We start from the raw sequence: 15824 nt of genomic DNA, 5'->3' as shown, positions 1-15824 counted from the left end.
ATCTGTCGCGACTCTCTCGAATCCAACGAGAACGTATCTTTTAAGACTCAACGAGATCAACGGACTATCTTCATCACTAATCTTTAAGTTCTATAAGAGATGATAACGTTTGGGTTCGTCTCCAATCCGTCACGACTCTCTCGAAACTAACGGAGACGTGATCTCGATGATCCTAAAAGCGATACACGTGTTAAGTCTCAATCTCGTCACGTGTCTCGTAAATATTATTTGAGAAATTACATTAACACATTTCATTAAAATTGAATAATATTCATATTTTCGTGATTTTGTTTTTGCTCGTATCATATTTTTCATGGTTAATAATACACTAAAAAAAAAAAAAAAAACAACTCTAGGGTTTTCATCGCAGAAATAGATAATTTTATTTTAATAATAACAAACAAGAAGAAAAAAAAAAAAGAACAAGGAAAAACACTAAACCCGCAACTTTCGTCGCCTCACTCGGGTACTGAAACGCGCCGACCGCCATGGAGATGGGAAGCTCTTCGCTTGTGGGAAACGTAAAAAACTTATCGCTTTGGTTCGGTTCTACGCCACACCCAAAGGCGTTCCAATCACTTCCTCTTCGCCGTCTTCAAGTTGCTCTCAAGTCCAACGGTATCTCCACCGAGAAGGTAGCAAAAACCGTTCGTTTTAACCATTTGCAAATTAGTTTTATTTTCTGACAAGCGTGAGTGTCATTAATTTGTTCAGACAGTGACAAAAATGTCGAGAGAAATCGGATATTCGAGTTTGACGGCGATATCGCCGCTTGACGGCCGATATTGGGGAAAAGTGAAAGAGTTGGGTCTCTACACCAGTGAATATGCTCTTATCTATTATCGTGTTTTAGTAGAGGTATATTTTATTCATTTATAATTGTTTTTCAGTCACGTTATTTGCATTTGTGCTTGGTGTGTGTGTTTCAATAAATTTCTCAGTGTATATAAACAGCTAAGTACATTTCGTTTGAGTTAGTATGGTGTTGTGACTTTGAATTCCTTGCGTGAGAACATTAATTATCTTCGCTTGTGTTACTGGTTGAAGCTCAACAAATGATTTGAAATCACATAGCTCTCTGTTTTTTGGCGTTAAATATTCAAACTGTGTTACAAATTGCGTATTTGAAATGTCACATCAATTCGATATGCTTGTTTAGTGGTCAACCTGAATTCAGCTGAAACTGATTTCATAATGAAGCTGAGACGGTCAAACAAACATGGAACTCTGGGTTTTCTGGGACTATGTATCTGAGCTCTTTGTTGTTCTATTTCAGGTTCAATGGCTGATAAAGCTTTCACAAATTCCTGAAGTCGAAGAGGTCCCGAGCTTCAGTGAAAGCGCCACGTCATTTCTTCAAGCGATTGTTGATGGGTTCACGGAAGATGATGCGTTGGAGATAAAGAAGATCGAGAGGGTGACAAACCATGATGTAAAAGCTGTGGAGTACTTCTTGAAGAAGAAATGCGAGCCTCATCCGGAGATAGCCAAGGTTTTTAGTCGTTCCATATTTTTTATACATTTATTTATTACTATTTAAAACTCGGTTTATGAATAATCTAACTGCTTGCTTTCTTATTGAAGGTGCTTGAGTTCTTCCATTTTGCTTGCACGTCCGAAGATATAAACAATCTTGCTCATGGACTGATGTTGAAGGAAGCTCTGGAAAATGCCATGTACCCAGTCATGGATGAATTGATCGCTGCACTATCGAACATGGCTAAGGCCAATGCTGACGTGTCCATGCTTTCTCGTACCCACGGGCAGGTATGAATGATTATGTTGAGAATATTGAAAGTTGTTTTCCCGAGCGCTTGTCATGGCTTCGTTGATGATTGTCTTACCGAACATTATAGCCAGCTTCGCCAACAACTCTGGGAAAGGAAATGGCAATTTTTTCCGTGAGGCTGAGCAGGGAAAGAAGGGACGTTTCTCGGGTTGAGATTATGGGTAAGTTTGCCGGGGCAGTTGGTAACTACAATGCTCATCTTTCTGCATATCCCAGTGCTGACTGGCCGAGGATTGCCGAGGAATTCGTCACATCTCTTGGTTTGACTTTCAATCCTTACGTTAGTCAGGTTTGTTTCTTTCTTCCCACTCTGCATTTCACACAGTGAATGGTTCGATATTTCCCTGTATAATTCGTATTCTAATATTATGTCAAATGGTTGTTGGAAATTCGGTTCTCGAGTTCTTTAGATGCGTGAACGTTAAGTACACGCAATGTTTCCACGGTTACGTGTTAAAATTGTTGTCTTTGATGGAAATGTGTCACAACGATGGTTTTGGAAAAGAAAAAAAAAAGGCTGAAACTGACACCTACTGGAAAACAAAATTAAATAAGAGGACAAAGCTCATTGCTATGGTGCCAATTTTTTTTTGTCCAAATGATATAGAATCAACTAACCTTTTCTTTTTTTCTTCAGATTGAGACTCATGACTATATGGCAAAACTGTTTCATGCCATTTACCGTTTTAACAACATACTTATTGACTTTGATAGAGATGTATGGGGATATATTTCCTATGGCTACTTTAAGCAGGTGAGCTTTCTAGATCAAAAGTAAGTCACCTTAGTTTTCTTTTTCAGTTCGATAAATTTATATATTTCGTCTCCTGAAATTGGGTAGATAACCAAGGCTGGAGAGATTGGGTCTTCAACCATGCCTCATAAAGTGAACCCGATTGATTTCGAAAACAGTGAAGGTAATCTTGGTGTGGCTAATGAACAGCTGTCTCACCTAAGCAACAAGTTGCCAATCTCACGTTTTCAGGTGCGGATTTTTTCGTTGTGCTTTTAGCTCATATATATATATATATATATATATTATATATATACATGTATGTCTGTAAAGCATATAGCAGTAACAGTTCAAAACATTGTTGGTTTTGTCATTATTAAAAAAACTGGGGGTGTATTTGTGTCATTGTTTATGCCATAATGTAATTAAGAATTCCCTTTCACCAATTATGAAAATGTAACATTGTGGAAGAAATTCGCTCAGCTTTGTCGATGGCATTTTGAAAATAATGTTGCAGCGGGATTTGACTGATTCAACTGTTCTGAGAAATATGGGTGTTGGGCTTGGACACTCTCTTCTCGCATATAAAAGCACGCTACAAGGGATCGGAAAACTTCAGGTGTGCATGAACTTTGACCTTCTTGAACTGCATAAATACATATATAGATATATAGATATATATATATTATCATAGTAAATATAATGATCCAATGAGATACAATAAGTAAGAACCATTTTAAAATACTTCAATGCCAGTACAGTTGCTCTATGTCGGAGATCCAATGAGATACAAAAAGTAAGAATCATTTAGCACGGAGAAAATTAAGATTTTATATTTCCTAAACTTACCTCCCAAAGAAGAGTTCTTAAACTTTAGAGTTGGATTTATATAAAAATATTCAAATGAAAATAAGGATGTACCGGAAGCTAATCATACGGTTTCCTTTTGCAACCAGGTTAATGAAGCTCGCTTGAGCCAGGACTTGGACAACTGTTGGGAGGTTCTTGCTGAACCAATTCAGACTGTAAGGATTGTTTTTTTATTTTTTTTTTTATCTGTGTACTTAAAACGTATTAATTTAGTATCCCGGCAGTCCATGACTAAACCACCACTTTTCGAACTGGATTTCAAGAATTATTATATTGTCTTTATTAGCTTTCTTTGTGTGTGTGTGTTTTCTAAGTGTAGTACCTACGATCTCTTTACCGGTTTGGTCTTTGGCCAGTTTTGTTTTTGTTTTTTTGTTTTTATTTATTTTAAATAGAGAAAAAGTATTATATGTTTAAATTTTATGAACGCAGGTTATGCGAAGATATGGTGTACCCGAGCCATACGAGAAGCTGAAGGAACTAACCCGAGGAAAAGCAATTACGAAAGAGAGTATCAGAGAGTTCATTGAAAGTTTGGAGGTACCGAAAGAAGCAAAGACAGAGCTTTTGAAGTTGACACCACACAGCTATGTTGGCTACGCCGTTGGATTGGCAAGAAATTGTGACAAAGGACTAGTGTAGTGTAGTTTTGAGAACTCCTTTCTTTCAGTTTTCGCTATATTTTTTTGGGGGGGAAAACTCATTGTTTTGTAGGAAGATGCTACAAGTCCCTTCCTGTTGTATGTCTTACTTTTTTGGTCTAGTGAAAAGGAGTATGAAATATAATATAGATATATAAAGATGAGATTTTTTTTTTTGAAAATGATTCAAAGTTATTGGGTTACCATCTTTTTTTTTCTTTCTTTCTTAAATAGTTGAAATTTTAACTGAAAATTACTTGAATTTTATTATGATATGATACGCTCCGAGTCAACAATGCGACTTTTGACCCTTCTCGATTTGTTGGATTGGATTGCACATGGAACTCAATAATTGTTAGAGAATATATTTGGTGAATTCACGACACATAGCTTAGGAAAACCCGAATGACGACGCAAAGGATTGCGGAATTTTGTATGATAAGGCAAATTGAACTCCACAAAAAATTCTTTCATAGTTTAGCAAAGTTTCTTTTAGAAACAATCTCTCACAAGTTTTTTTTTATTTTTTATCATACAAAGATATTTGTTTAAATGAAGTTAAAGCTAGCCATTATGTTGCGATAGCACCTAAAATTAGTAACATTCTTTTTATGAAATTCAAACTCTCTGTTGTTCCATCTTTAAATTCATGTATAGATAAGCAAACTCATTTTCAACTTTCATCTAGCCACGTGACTGTTCCAAAAGTCGAAACGTGATGGCTTTTGATTACTTTTTTACTCTCTCTCGTACTTTTTCTCAAGTTGTTTCTTTCTCTCTTTACTAGTTTCTTTCTAGCGCACGTTCTCTCTCTCTCTCTCTCTCTCTCTCTCTCTAGAAAGGAATCCGACTAAAACCGTCAGTTTTGTAATTCTCTCTAATATATAACAGACCTGAGCTTGTTTACTGGCCCAATGGGCTTTTTCTTTCCCAAGGGTGTTTGGGCCCGTGATAGAGTTACAAGGCGGTGATGATATTCAGCTACACAACGAGAGTAACGAGCAAGGAAATAAGCTAGTGGTCAACGCGTGTCACTTTGACAGCGTATATCCTTTGGCCCCAAGGAAATTTCGTCAAACTTCTCGTCACCTTAGATTATCCTCTCTCTCTCGTATATATACATACTATATATACATACGCGCACACAATCAAACCCAGGCACAGAAATATATAGTATCAAATTCAGATTGATCAAGAGCAGCGAGTAAAGGGAAAATCAAAAGAAAAACAAATCTTCCTCTCGCTTCGCATTTCGAATCAGGTTTGTTTGATTCTCGTACTGCTTTTCAGCTTCTTCTTTGCATTTTATTGATTTTGAAATTCATTTTGGTTTTCGTGAGTATTTGAGGACTGTATTTAATCATTGATGACCTCATTCCGAATCTGTTGTTAACCGACCTATTGATGAAAAAAAAAATATCGATATATATTTAACCGACCTATTGATGAAAAAAAAAAACATCGATATATTTTCTCGGAAAGTTGTAGACGAAATCGTTTGGGTAAAATCGCATTGTGAAACTTAATTGTCGATTGAAAGGCTGAACCCGGTTCTCATTGGTGTCTATTTGTTGGTGCTTATCAGTTTGTTCGTTGCCTATTTGTCGTCGTTGGTGGTTGTTTAGAAGGCCAAACCCTAATTCAATCCAATCTGTTTCCGCTGACTACTGGTTTCGGAGGTTCTCTTTCAGAGAGTATGAGCTCTAATGTCCGAACTGAAAGTGATAACAACAGGCCGAGATTCGCTCCTTCAAATTCCGCCCGTCGCGAGTGGGTCCCGAGAGGTCACAACCCCGACTCAACCCCAGTACCGCCGATCCCGACCCCAACCCTAGTCGGTGCTCCATCATCAAGACCGGGACCGAGCGTCGAATCAAACCCAGTTTCGGTCAGTGCTCTATCAAACCCCAGTCTGAATGTCCAATTAAACCCAGTTCCGGCCGGGATCGAAGAGAGAGTCTCCAGGCGCCGCTCTGCAGCCCTGCAGGGTCGGCAGAGAGGGAACAATGGTGGCGGTCCGAGGGGTCAATCAAACCCAGTCCCGCCCGGGATCGAAGAGAGAGACTCCGGTCACGGCTCTGCAGTTCCACAGGGTCGGCAGAGAGGGAACAACGGTGGCGGTCCGAGGGGTCAATCAAACCCGGTCCCGCCCGGGATCGAAGAGAGGGACTCCGGGCGCGGCTCTGCGGTTCTACAGGGTCGGCAGAGAGGGAACAACGGTGGCGGTCCGAGGGCTCAATCGAACCCGGTCCCGCCCGGGATCGAAGAGAGAGACTCTGGGCGCGGCGCTGGAGCTTCGCAAGGTCAGTATAGAGGGAACAACGGTGGCGGTCCGAGGGGTCAATTCTTCGAGCCGAAGAACCATTTCAGGAGGGAGAGAAGCGAGACCCAGGGGAGAGTAAGGAACAACAACAACACCACCGCCAACAAGGCAGCGAAGGACTCGAGCCTTCCTCAGCTGCTTCAGGAGATTGAGGAGAAGCTCACGACCGGTGCGGTTGAGTGCATGATCTGCTACGACATGGTCAAGAGGTCCGCGCCCATTTGGTCTTGTGCCAGCTGTTACTCGATCTTCCACCTGAGCTGCATCAAGAAGTGGGCCCGGGCGCCGACCTCGGCCGATTTCTCCGCCGAGAAGGAGCAGGGTGTGAATTGGCGGTGCCCCGGGTGTCAGTCCGTTCAGCTCTCTCTCTCGAAGGAGATTCGGTACCTCTGCTTCTGCGGGAAGAGGCCCGACCCGCCTTCCGACTTCTACCTGACCCCGCATTCGTGCGGAGAGCCGTGCGGGAAGGCGCTCGAGAGGGAGGTCGTGGGCCCCGGAGAGAGCAGAGAGGATCTCTGCCCTCACGTCTGCGTGCTTCAGTGCCACCCGGGTCCTTGCCCGCCTTGCAAGCAGTTTGCACCGCCTCGGATTTGCCCGTGCGGGAAGAAGACGATCACGACGAGGTGCTCCGATCGGAAATCCGTTCTCACTTGCGGTCAGCGCTGCGAGAAGTCCCTCGGCTGCGGCCGGCACAGGTGCGAGAGGACCTGCCATCTCGGCCCGTGTGACCAGTGTCGAGTCCCGGTCAGCGCCAAGTGCTTCTGCAAGAACGTCACGGAGACGGTTCTCTGCGGAGAAATGTCGGTCTCGGGGGAAGTGAGAGCCGAAGACGGTGTCTTTTCTTGCAACTCCGTTTGCGGGAGGAAGCTCAAGTGCGGGAACCATTTCTGCGGCGACATTTGCCATCCGGGCCCCTGCGCCGACTGCGAGTTGACGCCGAGCAAGATCGAGACTTGCCACTGCGGGAAAACGGCCTCGGAGGAGCAACGGCAGAGCTGCTTGGACCCGATCTCGACTTGCTCGCAGGCTTGCGAGAAGCCCCTCCCCTGCGGAGCCCACCTGTGCGAGGAGTCGTGCCACGCCGGGAATTGCCCGCCCTGCCTCGTCAGAGTCTCCCAGAAGTGCCGGTGCGGGTCCACGTCCCGAGTCGTGGAGTGCCACAGGACGACCTCCGGCGAGAAGTTCGCCTGCGACAAGTCGTGCGGGAGGAAGAAGAGCTGCGGGAGGCACCGCTGCAGCGAGCGGTGCTGCCCTCTCTCGTCAGCGGCGGCGAGCTCCGGCGAGTGGGACCCGCACCTCTGCTCGATGCCGTGCGGGAAGAAGAAGAGGTGCGGTCAGCACTCTTGCGAGTCCCTGTGCCACAGCGGCCACTGCCCGCCTTGCCTCGAGACCATCTTCGCCGACCTGAGCTGCGCCTGCGGGATGACTTCGATCCCGCCGCCGCTGCCGTGCGGAACGCCGCCGCCGTCGTGCCAGCTCCCGTGCTCGGTGCCGCAGCCGTGCGGCCACTCGGCCTCCCACATCTGCCACTTCGGAGACTGCCCGCCCTGCTCCGTGCCCATCGCCAAGGAGTGCGTCGGCGGCCACGTCATCCTCAGAAACATCCCTTGCGGCTCCAAGGACATAACCTGCAACAAGCTCTGCGGGAAGACCCGGCGCTGTGGTATGCACGCCTGTGGAAGAACTTGCCACCAAGCCCCGTGCGACACCAATGCCAATCCTGAGCCCGAGCCGGGCCTCAAATCTTCGTGCGGGCAGACATGTGGCGCGCCCAGAAGAGATTGCAGGCACACTTGCACCGCTCAATGCCACCCGGCCTCTGCTTGTCCCGACGTTCGCTGCGGTTTCCTCGTGACCATCACTTGTTCCTGTGCCCGGTTATCGGCGAGCGTGCCATGCGACGCCGGCGGAGCCGCCCTGGGTTCTTATAACTCTGATGCGCTCTACGAAGCTTCTGTTATTCAGAAGCTTCTGGCCCCGCTTCAGCCGGTGGAATCTTCCGCCGGGAAGAGGATTCCGCTGGGGCAAAGGAAACTCACGTGCGACGACGAGTGTGCGAAGCTCGAGCGGAAGCGGGTTCTCGCCGATGCCTTTGACATAGCCACTCCCAGCTTGGAGGCCCTCCACTTCGGGGAGAGCTCCGCGGTGTCTGAGCTGATCCAAGACTTGTACCGACGCGACCCCAAATGGGTGTTGGCCGTGGAGGAGCGGTGCAAGTACCTGGTGCTCGGTAGGAGCCGAGGGACCGCGCCGGGGCTGAGATCCCACGTCTTCTGTCCCATGGTGAAGGACAAGAGGGACGCGATCAGGGTGATCGCGGGTCGGTGGAAGCTCACGGTGAGCTCGGCCGGGTGGGAGCCGAAGCGGTTCATCGTGGTCCACGTCACGCCCAAGTCGAAACCCCCGCCGCGCGTCATCGGTGTCAAGGGCTCGAGCGGCGCGACTGCCGCCCCCGGGTTCGATCCGACGGTGGACATGGACCCGCGGCTCGTGGTGTCGTTCTCGGATCTTCCGAGGGAGGCGGACATAAGCGCGCTGGTGCTGAGGTTCGGGGGCGAGTGCGAGCTCGTGTGGATGAACGACAAGAACGCTCTGGCCGTGTTCCACGACCCCGCACGAGCCGCGACCGCCATGAGGAGGCTCGACTACGGCTCGGTCTACGTCGGAGCCGTGTCGGTCCACCCCGCCGGGGTTTCTTCCTCGGCAAGCAACGCGTGGGGTTCCGGCGGGGCTCCCAAGGGTAATAATAATAATAATAACCAATGGAAGAAGTCGGACGATTTGTGGGGCGGCGGAGAGGAATGGTCGGTCGGCGGCTCCGCTGATCTACAACAGGTGGTTTGGAAAAAGGAAGCTCCTCTTGCAGCTTCTCTGAATCGCTGGACAGTTCTCGAGCCCGAGAGCGCACCGAGCAGCTCTTCCACGGCTGTGATCGAGAAGAGCCCGGCGAGGCCAATTTCCGAACCCGATGCCTCTGAAGTGGCTGAGGATTGGGAAACTGCTTATGATGATGATAAAGCTATGCAAGGTTAGGACAAAATTGAGAGTACGTTGGTGTGTTTTTTTGCTATCTCTTGTTTCTGGTTTTGATGGGTTACAGGGAGATGGGATGTTTTACATTTTTCCTCAGCTCCTTTGGTTCTTGTTTTTTTATGTTTTGATAGCGTGTCAACAAAAGGGCAGAAGATTTTTCTGTCACTTTTTGGTATTGTTGTTTATTGAATGTTAACTCTTCCCGCCATGTAATTGGGGGTGTGAGGCTATATTTTGCTGTTCTTTTTTTATGGAGCAACATTTTAAATGTGAATTCTACTATGCGACTTCTTATACTAAAATGATGAGAATGAAGTTTGTAGATGATAGTCAACAAGAATACCAGTGGTATCCATCATCCAATAATAGACGTGTAATGCAATTGTAAATTAATAAAAATTAAGAAGAAACGTTGTGCTATGCTATCCATCATTTTTTTTAAGTTAAATGTGTGCTATCCAATATTTGCTCTTTGTTCTTCTTCTTATTAATTTTTTATTTTTTTACTTTAAAAGGAAATCCAATATTGTTTTGAATGAGGCCCTTCTTGGTTACATAAATTTTGACTGCATCATTTCATTTTCAGTTGATGGAATAATATCGAGCTTAAATTTTTTTGGGGACATTTGATAAAAAAAAAAGTACGAATAAACCTCTTATTTGTTCTAAAAAAAGTTTTAAAATGTTCATTGAACAGTGTTTTGGTGTTTTTGTCTGTATAGAGGATTCATCTGCTTTATATATATTATAATGTCACTAAAATCCAAGCCATTTGACTGCTTATTAACGTGGTCTGTTTATCCTTTTATTTATTTATTATTTATTAAGATAACTCGGGACTTGATATTAGATTTATGTCTCTTACAGAATATTTACAAGTATTAATATTTTTTTTTTTGCTTTTGTTAGTAAAATTTTGTGGCTATTTATTTAAAATTTATTAAAGACACATAAAATCTCTTTGTTAATACGCAGAGATCATGTCACAAGGATCGGTGTTTACCATATTCACCTTTTCAAATCTTTCTTTACCTATGATTACAGAATATTTCTTTACGAGAATTTGACGAAGATACCATTTTTCAGAGTTAACAAAACTCGATCATCTTTTCTTTTAAATATATATAATCTAAAACATATATATTAACATACATGTACGAGCCAATTAAAGTCCAACTGTTATTTATTGCGATATGTACTCCATTGTTGATTTATTATATACTGCATGCAGATAAATTATAACTATTGTGTGTAATTGCTTTTTCGGGTCTTAAAGCGCGATGGTAAAAAAAAGAAAAGATCGCGAAACTACAAAAGTCCACAAGATACGTCGAACGGTCATTTTCACAGGATGAAGTAAATAGTAGCATAAGCATTCTCTTCCTCTCAAAACACTGACCAAATATATCATGAACAGTTTCGAATTTGGAAACATTGCTAGCTGGTAATAATAATAACAAAAAAAAGGTTATTGACTGGCTAAAGACGGAAAAAAAACATAAAAGAAATCTATGGACTATCTCATCGTCATAAAGTCAGAGAAAATAACTAAATAAATATTAAAAAAAGAAATGGAGATACTCAGTAATGTGTAAACAAAGCTGCCCATTGCTCGAGAATCAATCTCTCTCTCTCTCTCTCTCTCATGCAACTTTCTTTGACGTAAAAAGACAGTGAAGCAAAAAAAAAAAGACCTCTCTCCCGCTCCGATCGTCCGTACGAATTGATATGTATTATATCCCAAAATAGTGTTTATATGATTGCCGCCAATAAATAATAGCTAATACATAAACATATTTAACCAAACTATATATAGTAAGCTGAATAACTATATATTAATGCTTGAAGTTCATCTTTTTCTACAATTACAATTAAATATTCTATATTTATCTCATGATTACATTTAGACAGTAAGATCGAATATCTAATCTGATTTCATTTCGAATTTCTCAAATCCTAATATTTTCTTTTAAATTCCGGATTTTTATGGAAAGAGGTTCAATTTATTTGAAACAGATAAGTCGTCTATTATATATCCTCCATCAAATTGTTTAAACAAATTGCGAACATTTTTTTCGGGCTTAGGCGAGGAGCTCAAATAAAATTGTAGAAACTCAGTTGAGCCCTTATCGTGTGCGAACTAATTAGCTTTCCATTACCCTAATATAATTAGAATCTAGCTCTCATTTTGCGGTATAGTGAAAGTATTGGGCTAGAATATGTCCGATCATCAATAGACAAGGGAGAGATTTGGTTTGATCATCTCCAATCATAGAATGAATCAATAATTTTCATAAACATTGAAAATGATTACAATTTGGTTTATATACCAAAAACCGAAAGAAAATTCATGCCTAAACTAATTATTGTGTGTCAAATTAATTAAAGTCGTGTAAACGTGCAATGTGTTTCAGTAAATAAATATGTACGGCGTAATCTATTAATTGGTCATTTTATTGATTACTTCCAAAAACAGGAGACTCTTTGTTGCCTGTTCCCCATTTTGGCAACTTATATATATTTCACTGAGTAGTTTACTATTCATATATATAGTATAATATTAGTATTTGGGAAGGCTCGGTCAAAGAGAAATAGAAAATATCAAATAATTACAAACTGTCTACTAATAAGTGTGTGTGTGTGCAGTGACGGAGCCAGACAAGCAAACCAGGGGGGGCTAATTTGAAAAAAAAAGTTTCAGGGGGGGCTTGATTGTAAAAATTTTATAAAAATTGGGCCAAAAGTATAAATTTTTAAGTAATTTTTTTAAAAAAAAGGGCAAAAAATGCAAAAAAAAAATTTTTGAGGGGGGGCTTAAGCCCCCCCTGGGCCTATAGTGGCTCCGTCACTGTGTGTGTGTATATATATATATATATAGCCCCCAGCTAGCTCGCCATGTTTGGCTAGCTTTTTTTAACACAAGCAGTTGGGAAGGACTAAAAGTATATATACATATGGAATCTATAAAGTGCGAGAGTGAATTAGTAGAGAAATTAAAGGAAGAAGAAGAAGAAGAATATGAGGATGATATGAATGAGAATGATATTCTGAAAAGGATTATATCAACCCATCCTTCATATTCCTTGCTTCTTCAATCCCACATCAACTGTTTGCAGGTTCTCTCTCTCTCTCTCTCTCTCTCTCTCAGAGAACGTAAGCAAATTCAAAGAAAAGATGAGCGATATTAAAATGATAAAAGAAAAAAAAAATAGTTTACGTGACGAATTAATTCATCCAAGTCCCGAGTATATAAATTAAAGTGGTTATATTTAGTGTTCAATATTCAGTGGACTGTATGGCCATTATTAATATAAAATAATGATTATGTTTATATTACTCTTAATTTGCTCGTGATTATATGCTTCATAATTATATTTAAGTCTTGTGTTTTGGTTTTGTTAGGTTGGTGGGATTGGCGAATATGAGATCACGAAGGAGAATCAATATCTGAAGAGACCAGAATTAAACAACACGAAGATAAGTACTGTAGGCATGCTAAAACACTCAGACCTTGATCTCTTCATGGTAAGAATCGCCAATATTTTTTTTTTCTTTACTACGGAAAAAATTGTAAAAAATAGAATAAAATAATTAAGGGAAACGAGCATAATTAGCTTGGTGTTTTGAATCATAAACGTGTTATTCTATCTATGGTCATGGTCAGCAAAATGTGAACTGAAAATGTGTGCAGTACTTTTAGATGAAAAGAACTGTTTTAACTTCAACAGTGTATCATCAAAGTACGTAGTTATAGCTCTTTCTGAAAAATGACAAGGATAAAAAGATGATTATTATTAGCAATTTGCATAGAACTTTTTCTGACTTTTTCTTGGTTTATTATAGGTGTTCGTTTAATTTTCTTTTTCGTAATAATTTTTATAATAATAATAATATATATCAAGCATTATAATCACAAATATGATTAATTCGAACAAGAAAGGCACAATATATATATATTACATAATTCGAACAAGAAAGGCACAATATATATTACATAACATACATAGTGGAAAATTACTACATACCTCTCTTAATGTTTTAATTAAATACATATATGATATGCTTTAAACTAGATCTAAATCAATGTTTGAGTTACCGGGATAATCGGTGGGTTACTGCGCAGTATACTAGTTACCGCCAGTAGAGAAACATACAAAATCGTGAAATACCCGTAAAACCGAAGTTTAAGCGTCAATACCGATAGAGAATCTTGTGATGCAATAAACTGATCCAACCCAGTTAAAAACTTCATAACAATCGAGGTTTACCATCTGTTTGGAGGGTTAGGAATATAACCACTTTAAATCTATTATGTTAATATTCTAGCATAATTATCTAATAATTAAAACAATAATTCAAACTAAGACATTAATGCGTGTACGCTATACTATGTGAGACATAGATATAAATTGGACTATTATATCTTTGATATTTGAATAGTTATCGTCCGTTTGAAATCCGAAAATAGAAGAGAAGGGAGAATTGAATCCCTCCTATTTTTTCTTGTATTGTTTTGGATGGAGGAAAAATAGAAGAGAAAAGAAAGTAGGAGATAAAAGTATGATGGAAGATGTATAACTAATGAGTGGATTCATTTTTTCAGGACAAATTGAGTGTAAAATGAAATCAACCAAGTTTATATACAAAGGGGCTACGTTTATGTCTATTTTCTCACTTCTTTTCTTTCCATCTAATTTTCCATAACTTCCAAACATAACATATAATTTTGATTTTCTCCTTTATTTCCATGTATTTAACGGGTTCCAAGCGGAGTCATAGACTATAATTTTAATTGATGATACTCATTCGAAAATTTGATATAGTTTCTTTATAATTTACTTAAAAAAATAAAAATTATTTTAAATTGAATATTCTTCTCCTCTTTAGATTTTATTTCTAATTTTTTCTGCAATTGTTTTTATATTTATTTATGACAGTTGACGGCCTCCCCTATATTTGATTGCTGGCTATATATATATATATATATATATATATATATATATATATATAGGGTATGTGTATATTTATTTATTATAATAACTGTGAGTAAATTAATGTTAATAATAGGAAGAGTATTGCTTTGCACTTGGAAAGCTCAAAGAAGCAATGGAAGAGCCCCAACAAAAAACCATGGCATTCATTACCAAAATGTATTCTCAACTCTCTGACCTCACAACACCCAATCATGGTTAGTGATCAACTTAATTTTAAGACTGCTTTTATAAGCATATATAGTAAGCGAGAGATACCTAAAATTTCTGCTACTGACTTGTCGAAATCTGAATATCTAACATTGGTGTTTCATAATAGTTTCCAAAAAATTAATCTATACATTTTCTATGTTGAGGAAATAGTATATCTAATAATTGTTTGGTTATTATTCCGCATCTCTTAATACCTTCATTTTCCCATTATCTAGTTTTCTTGTAGAAATTTGACCACATTTCTAATGGAATAAATGGTTTGAATAGAAAATACATGTATTATATTTATACCAGGATTATTAACTTAACATAGGTAAGTAAATAGAATAATTGATTAATTATTATTTTTCCCTGAACTATTCATCGTCTCTTAATATCTCTATTTTTCCCATTATCTAGTTTTCTTATAGAAATTTGACCATGCTTCTAATGGAATTAACGGTTTGAATAGAAAATACATATATTATACCATGATTATTAACTTAATGTAGGTAAGTAAATAGTGTCTTATAAAATTCATATTGTGTGTTATTCTTTACCTAATATTATAAATCAGAGAGTGATTAATCAAAGATGACAGTCAAGATCAAGAACAATAATAAAAGTGAATGATTTTCTGGCTCTTATGCAAACTCTAAGCGTAAAGGCAACACTTGAGAGAGCAAGATTTGAGAAGTTAAGTAAAGAATCATTGAAGATTGACTTTGTTAGAGAAAACAAAATATAATTAAATTCATTAATAAATTTGTTCTTTGTGATGTGTGTGTCAAGGTTTCGAGTCCTAAATCATTAATTTTACAAAGATCAAACGAGACTTAATGTTACAAATCATGAAACCTATGATGTATGGATGCGCTTTGGAATTTTCTTGAGATCGTTGGACTATGGATACTACTAATATATATATTTTTTTACTGCTGAAAATTAGGTGAAAACTAGCACGATTGAAGAGACAATTACAATAAATTTGTAATGCAGATTTGATGGGAAGCAAAGTGTTATAGTGACGAAGTTTAATATCATAAAATGATTTCCTTTTTTTTTTTTTTTTTTTTTTTTTTGTATCTATGATCTTATGAAGGACCTATATAGGCTATAGCGTTGCTAGTACTGCTTAAAATCTCAGTTTCCGTGTGTCGTAGTTTATTATTTATACTGCAAGGGAAGCAGATATTTCACTTATTATTATAATAATAATAATAATTATTTGCTAGTTGTCTTAAAATAAATA

At 39.8% G+C, this 15824-nt stretch overlaps 3 protein-coding genes across 3 annotated transcripts; all 3 read left to right on the top strand.

Moving 5' to 3' along the window:
- The first annotated feature begins 392 nt into the window (after window positions 1-392).
- LOC149384467 (uncharacterized) lies at window positions 393-4086 on the top strand. Its single transcript, XM_089629603.1, has 10 exons — window positions 393-635; window positions 715-858; window positions 1277-1492; window positions 1585-1767; window positions 1857-2078; window positions 2427-2543; window positions 2631-2774; window positions 3040-3141; window positions 3479-3547; window positions 3825-4086. Exons 1-10 carry the CDS (start codon window positions 489-491, stop codon window positions 4032-4034), a joined length of 1554 nt encoding a protein of 517 aa, XP_089485729.1. The 5' UTR covers window positions 393-488; the 3' UTR covers window positions 4035-4086.
- A 1068-nt stretch (window positions 4087-5154) lies between these two features.
- On the top strand, window positions 5155-9818 carry NFXL1 (NF-X-like 1). The gene is made up of 2 exons (XM_089628480.1): window positions 5155-5294; window positions 5619-9818. The coding sequence occupies exon 2, from the start codon at window positions 5730-5732 to the stop codon at window positions 9387-9389; it is 3660 nt and encodes a 1219-aa protein (XP_089484606.1). The 5' UTR covers window positions 5155-5294; window positions 5619-5729; the 3' UTR covers window positions 9390-9818.
- A 2525-nt stretch (window positions 9819-12343) lies between these two features.
- KNATM (KNOX meinox protein) lies at window positions 12344-15621 on the top strand. Its single transcript, XM_089628481.1, has 4 exons — window positions 12344-12505; window positions 12792-12914; window positions 14457-14577; window positions 15522-15621. Exons 1-4 carry the CDS (start codon window positions 12344-12346, stop codon window positions 15530-15532), a joined length of 417 nt encoding a protein of 138 aa, XP_089484607.1. The 3' UTR covers window positions 15533-15621.
- The last annotated feature ends 203 nt before the right edge of the window (window positions 15622-15824 follow it).

This window comes from Urtica dioica, chromosome 10, assembly GCF_054948205.1.
Source record: "Urtica dioica subsp. dioica isolate 48M chromosome 10, U.dioica_male_clone48M_v1_H2, whole genome shotgun sequence".
NCBI classification, from domain to species: Eukaryota; Viridiplantae; Streptophyta; class Magnoliopsida; order Rosales; family Urticaceae; genus Urtica; species Urtica dioica.
This window is presented reverse-complemented; position numbering and strand designations above follow the sequence as displayed.

What these genes read in the sequence shown, in the direction of transcription:
- KNATM (XM_089628481.1), top strand. Translation starts at nt 12,344, where the DNA reads ATGGAATCTATAAAGTGCGAGAGTGAATTAGTAGAGAAATTAAAGGAA. An exon ending in CCCACATCAACTGTTTGCAG is followed by an intron (nt 12,506 to 12,791) that starts GTTCTCTCTCTC and finishes TGGTTTTGTTAG; the next exon opens with GTTGGTGGGATTGGCGAATA. An exon ending in CAGACCTTGATCTCTTCATG is followed by an intron (nt 12,915 to 14,456) that starts GTAAGAATCGCC and finishes TGTTAATAATAG; the next exon opens with GAAGAGTATTGCTTTGCACT.
- LOC149384467 (XM_089629603.1), top strand. Translation starts at nt 489, where the DNA reads ATGGAGATGGGAAGCTCTTCGCTTGTGGGAAACGTAAAAAACTTATCG. An exon ending in TTTCTCGTACCCACGGGCAG is followed by an intron (nt 1,768 to 1,856) that starts GTATGAATGATT and finishes CGAACATTATAG; the next exon opens with CCAGCTTCGCCAACAACTCT. An exon ending in TCAATCCTTACGTTAGTCAG is followed by an intron (nt 2,079 to 2,426) that starts GTTTGTTTCTTT and finishes TTTTTTCTTCAG; the next exon opens with ATTGAGACTCATGACTATAT.
- NFXL1 (XM_089628480.1), top strand. Translation starts at nt 5,730, where the DNA reads ATGAGCTCTAATGTCCGAACTGAAAGTGATAACAACAGGCCGAGATTC.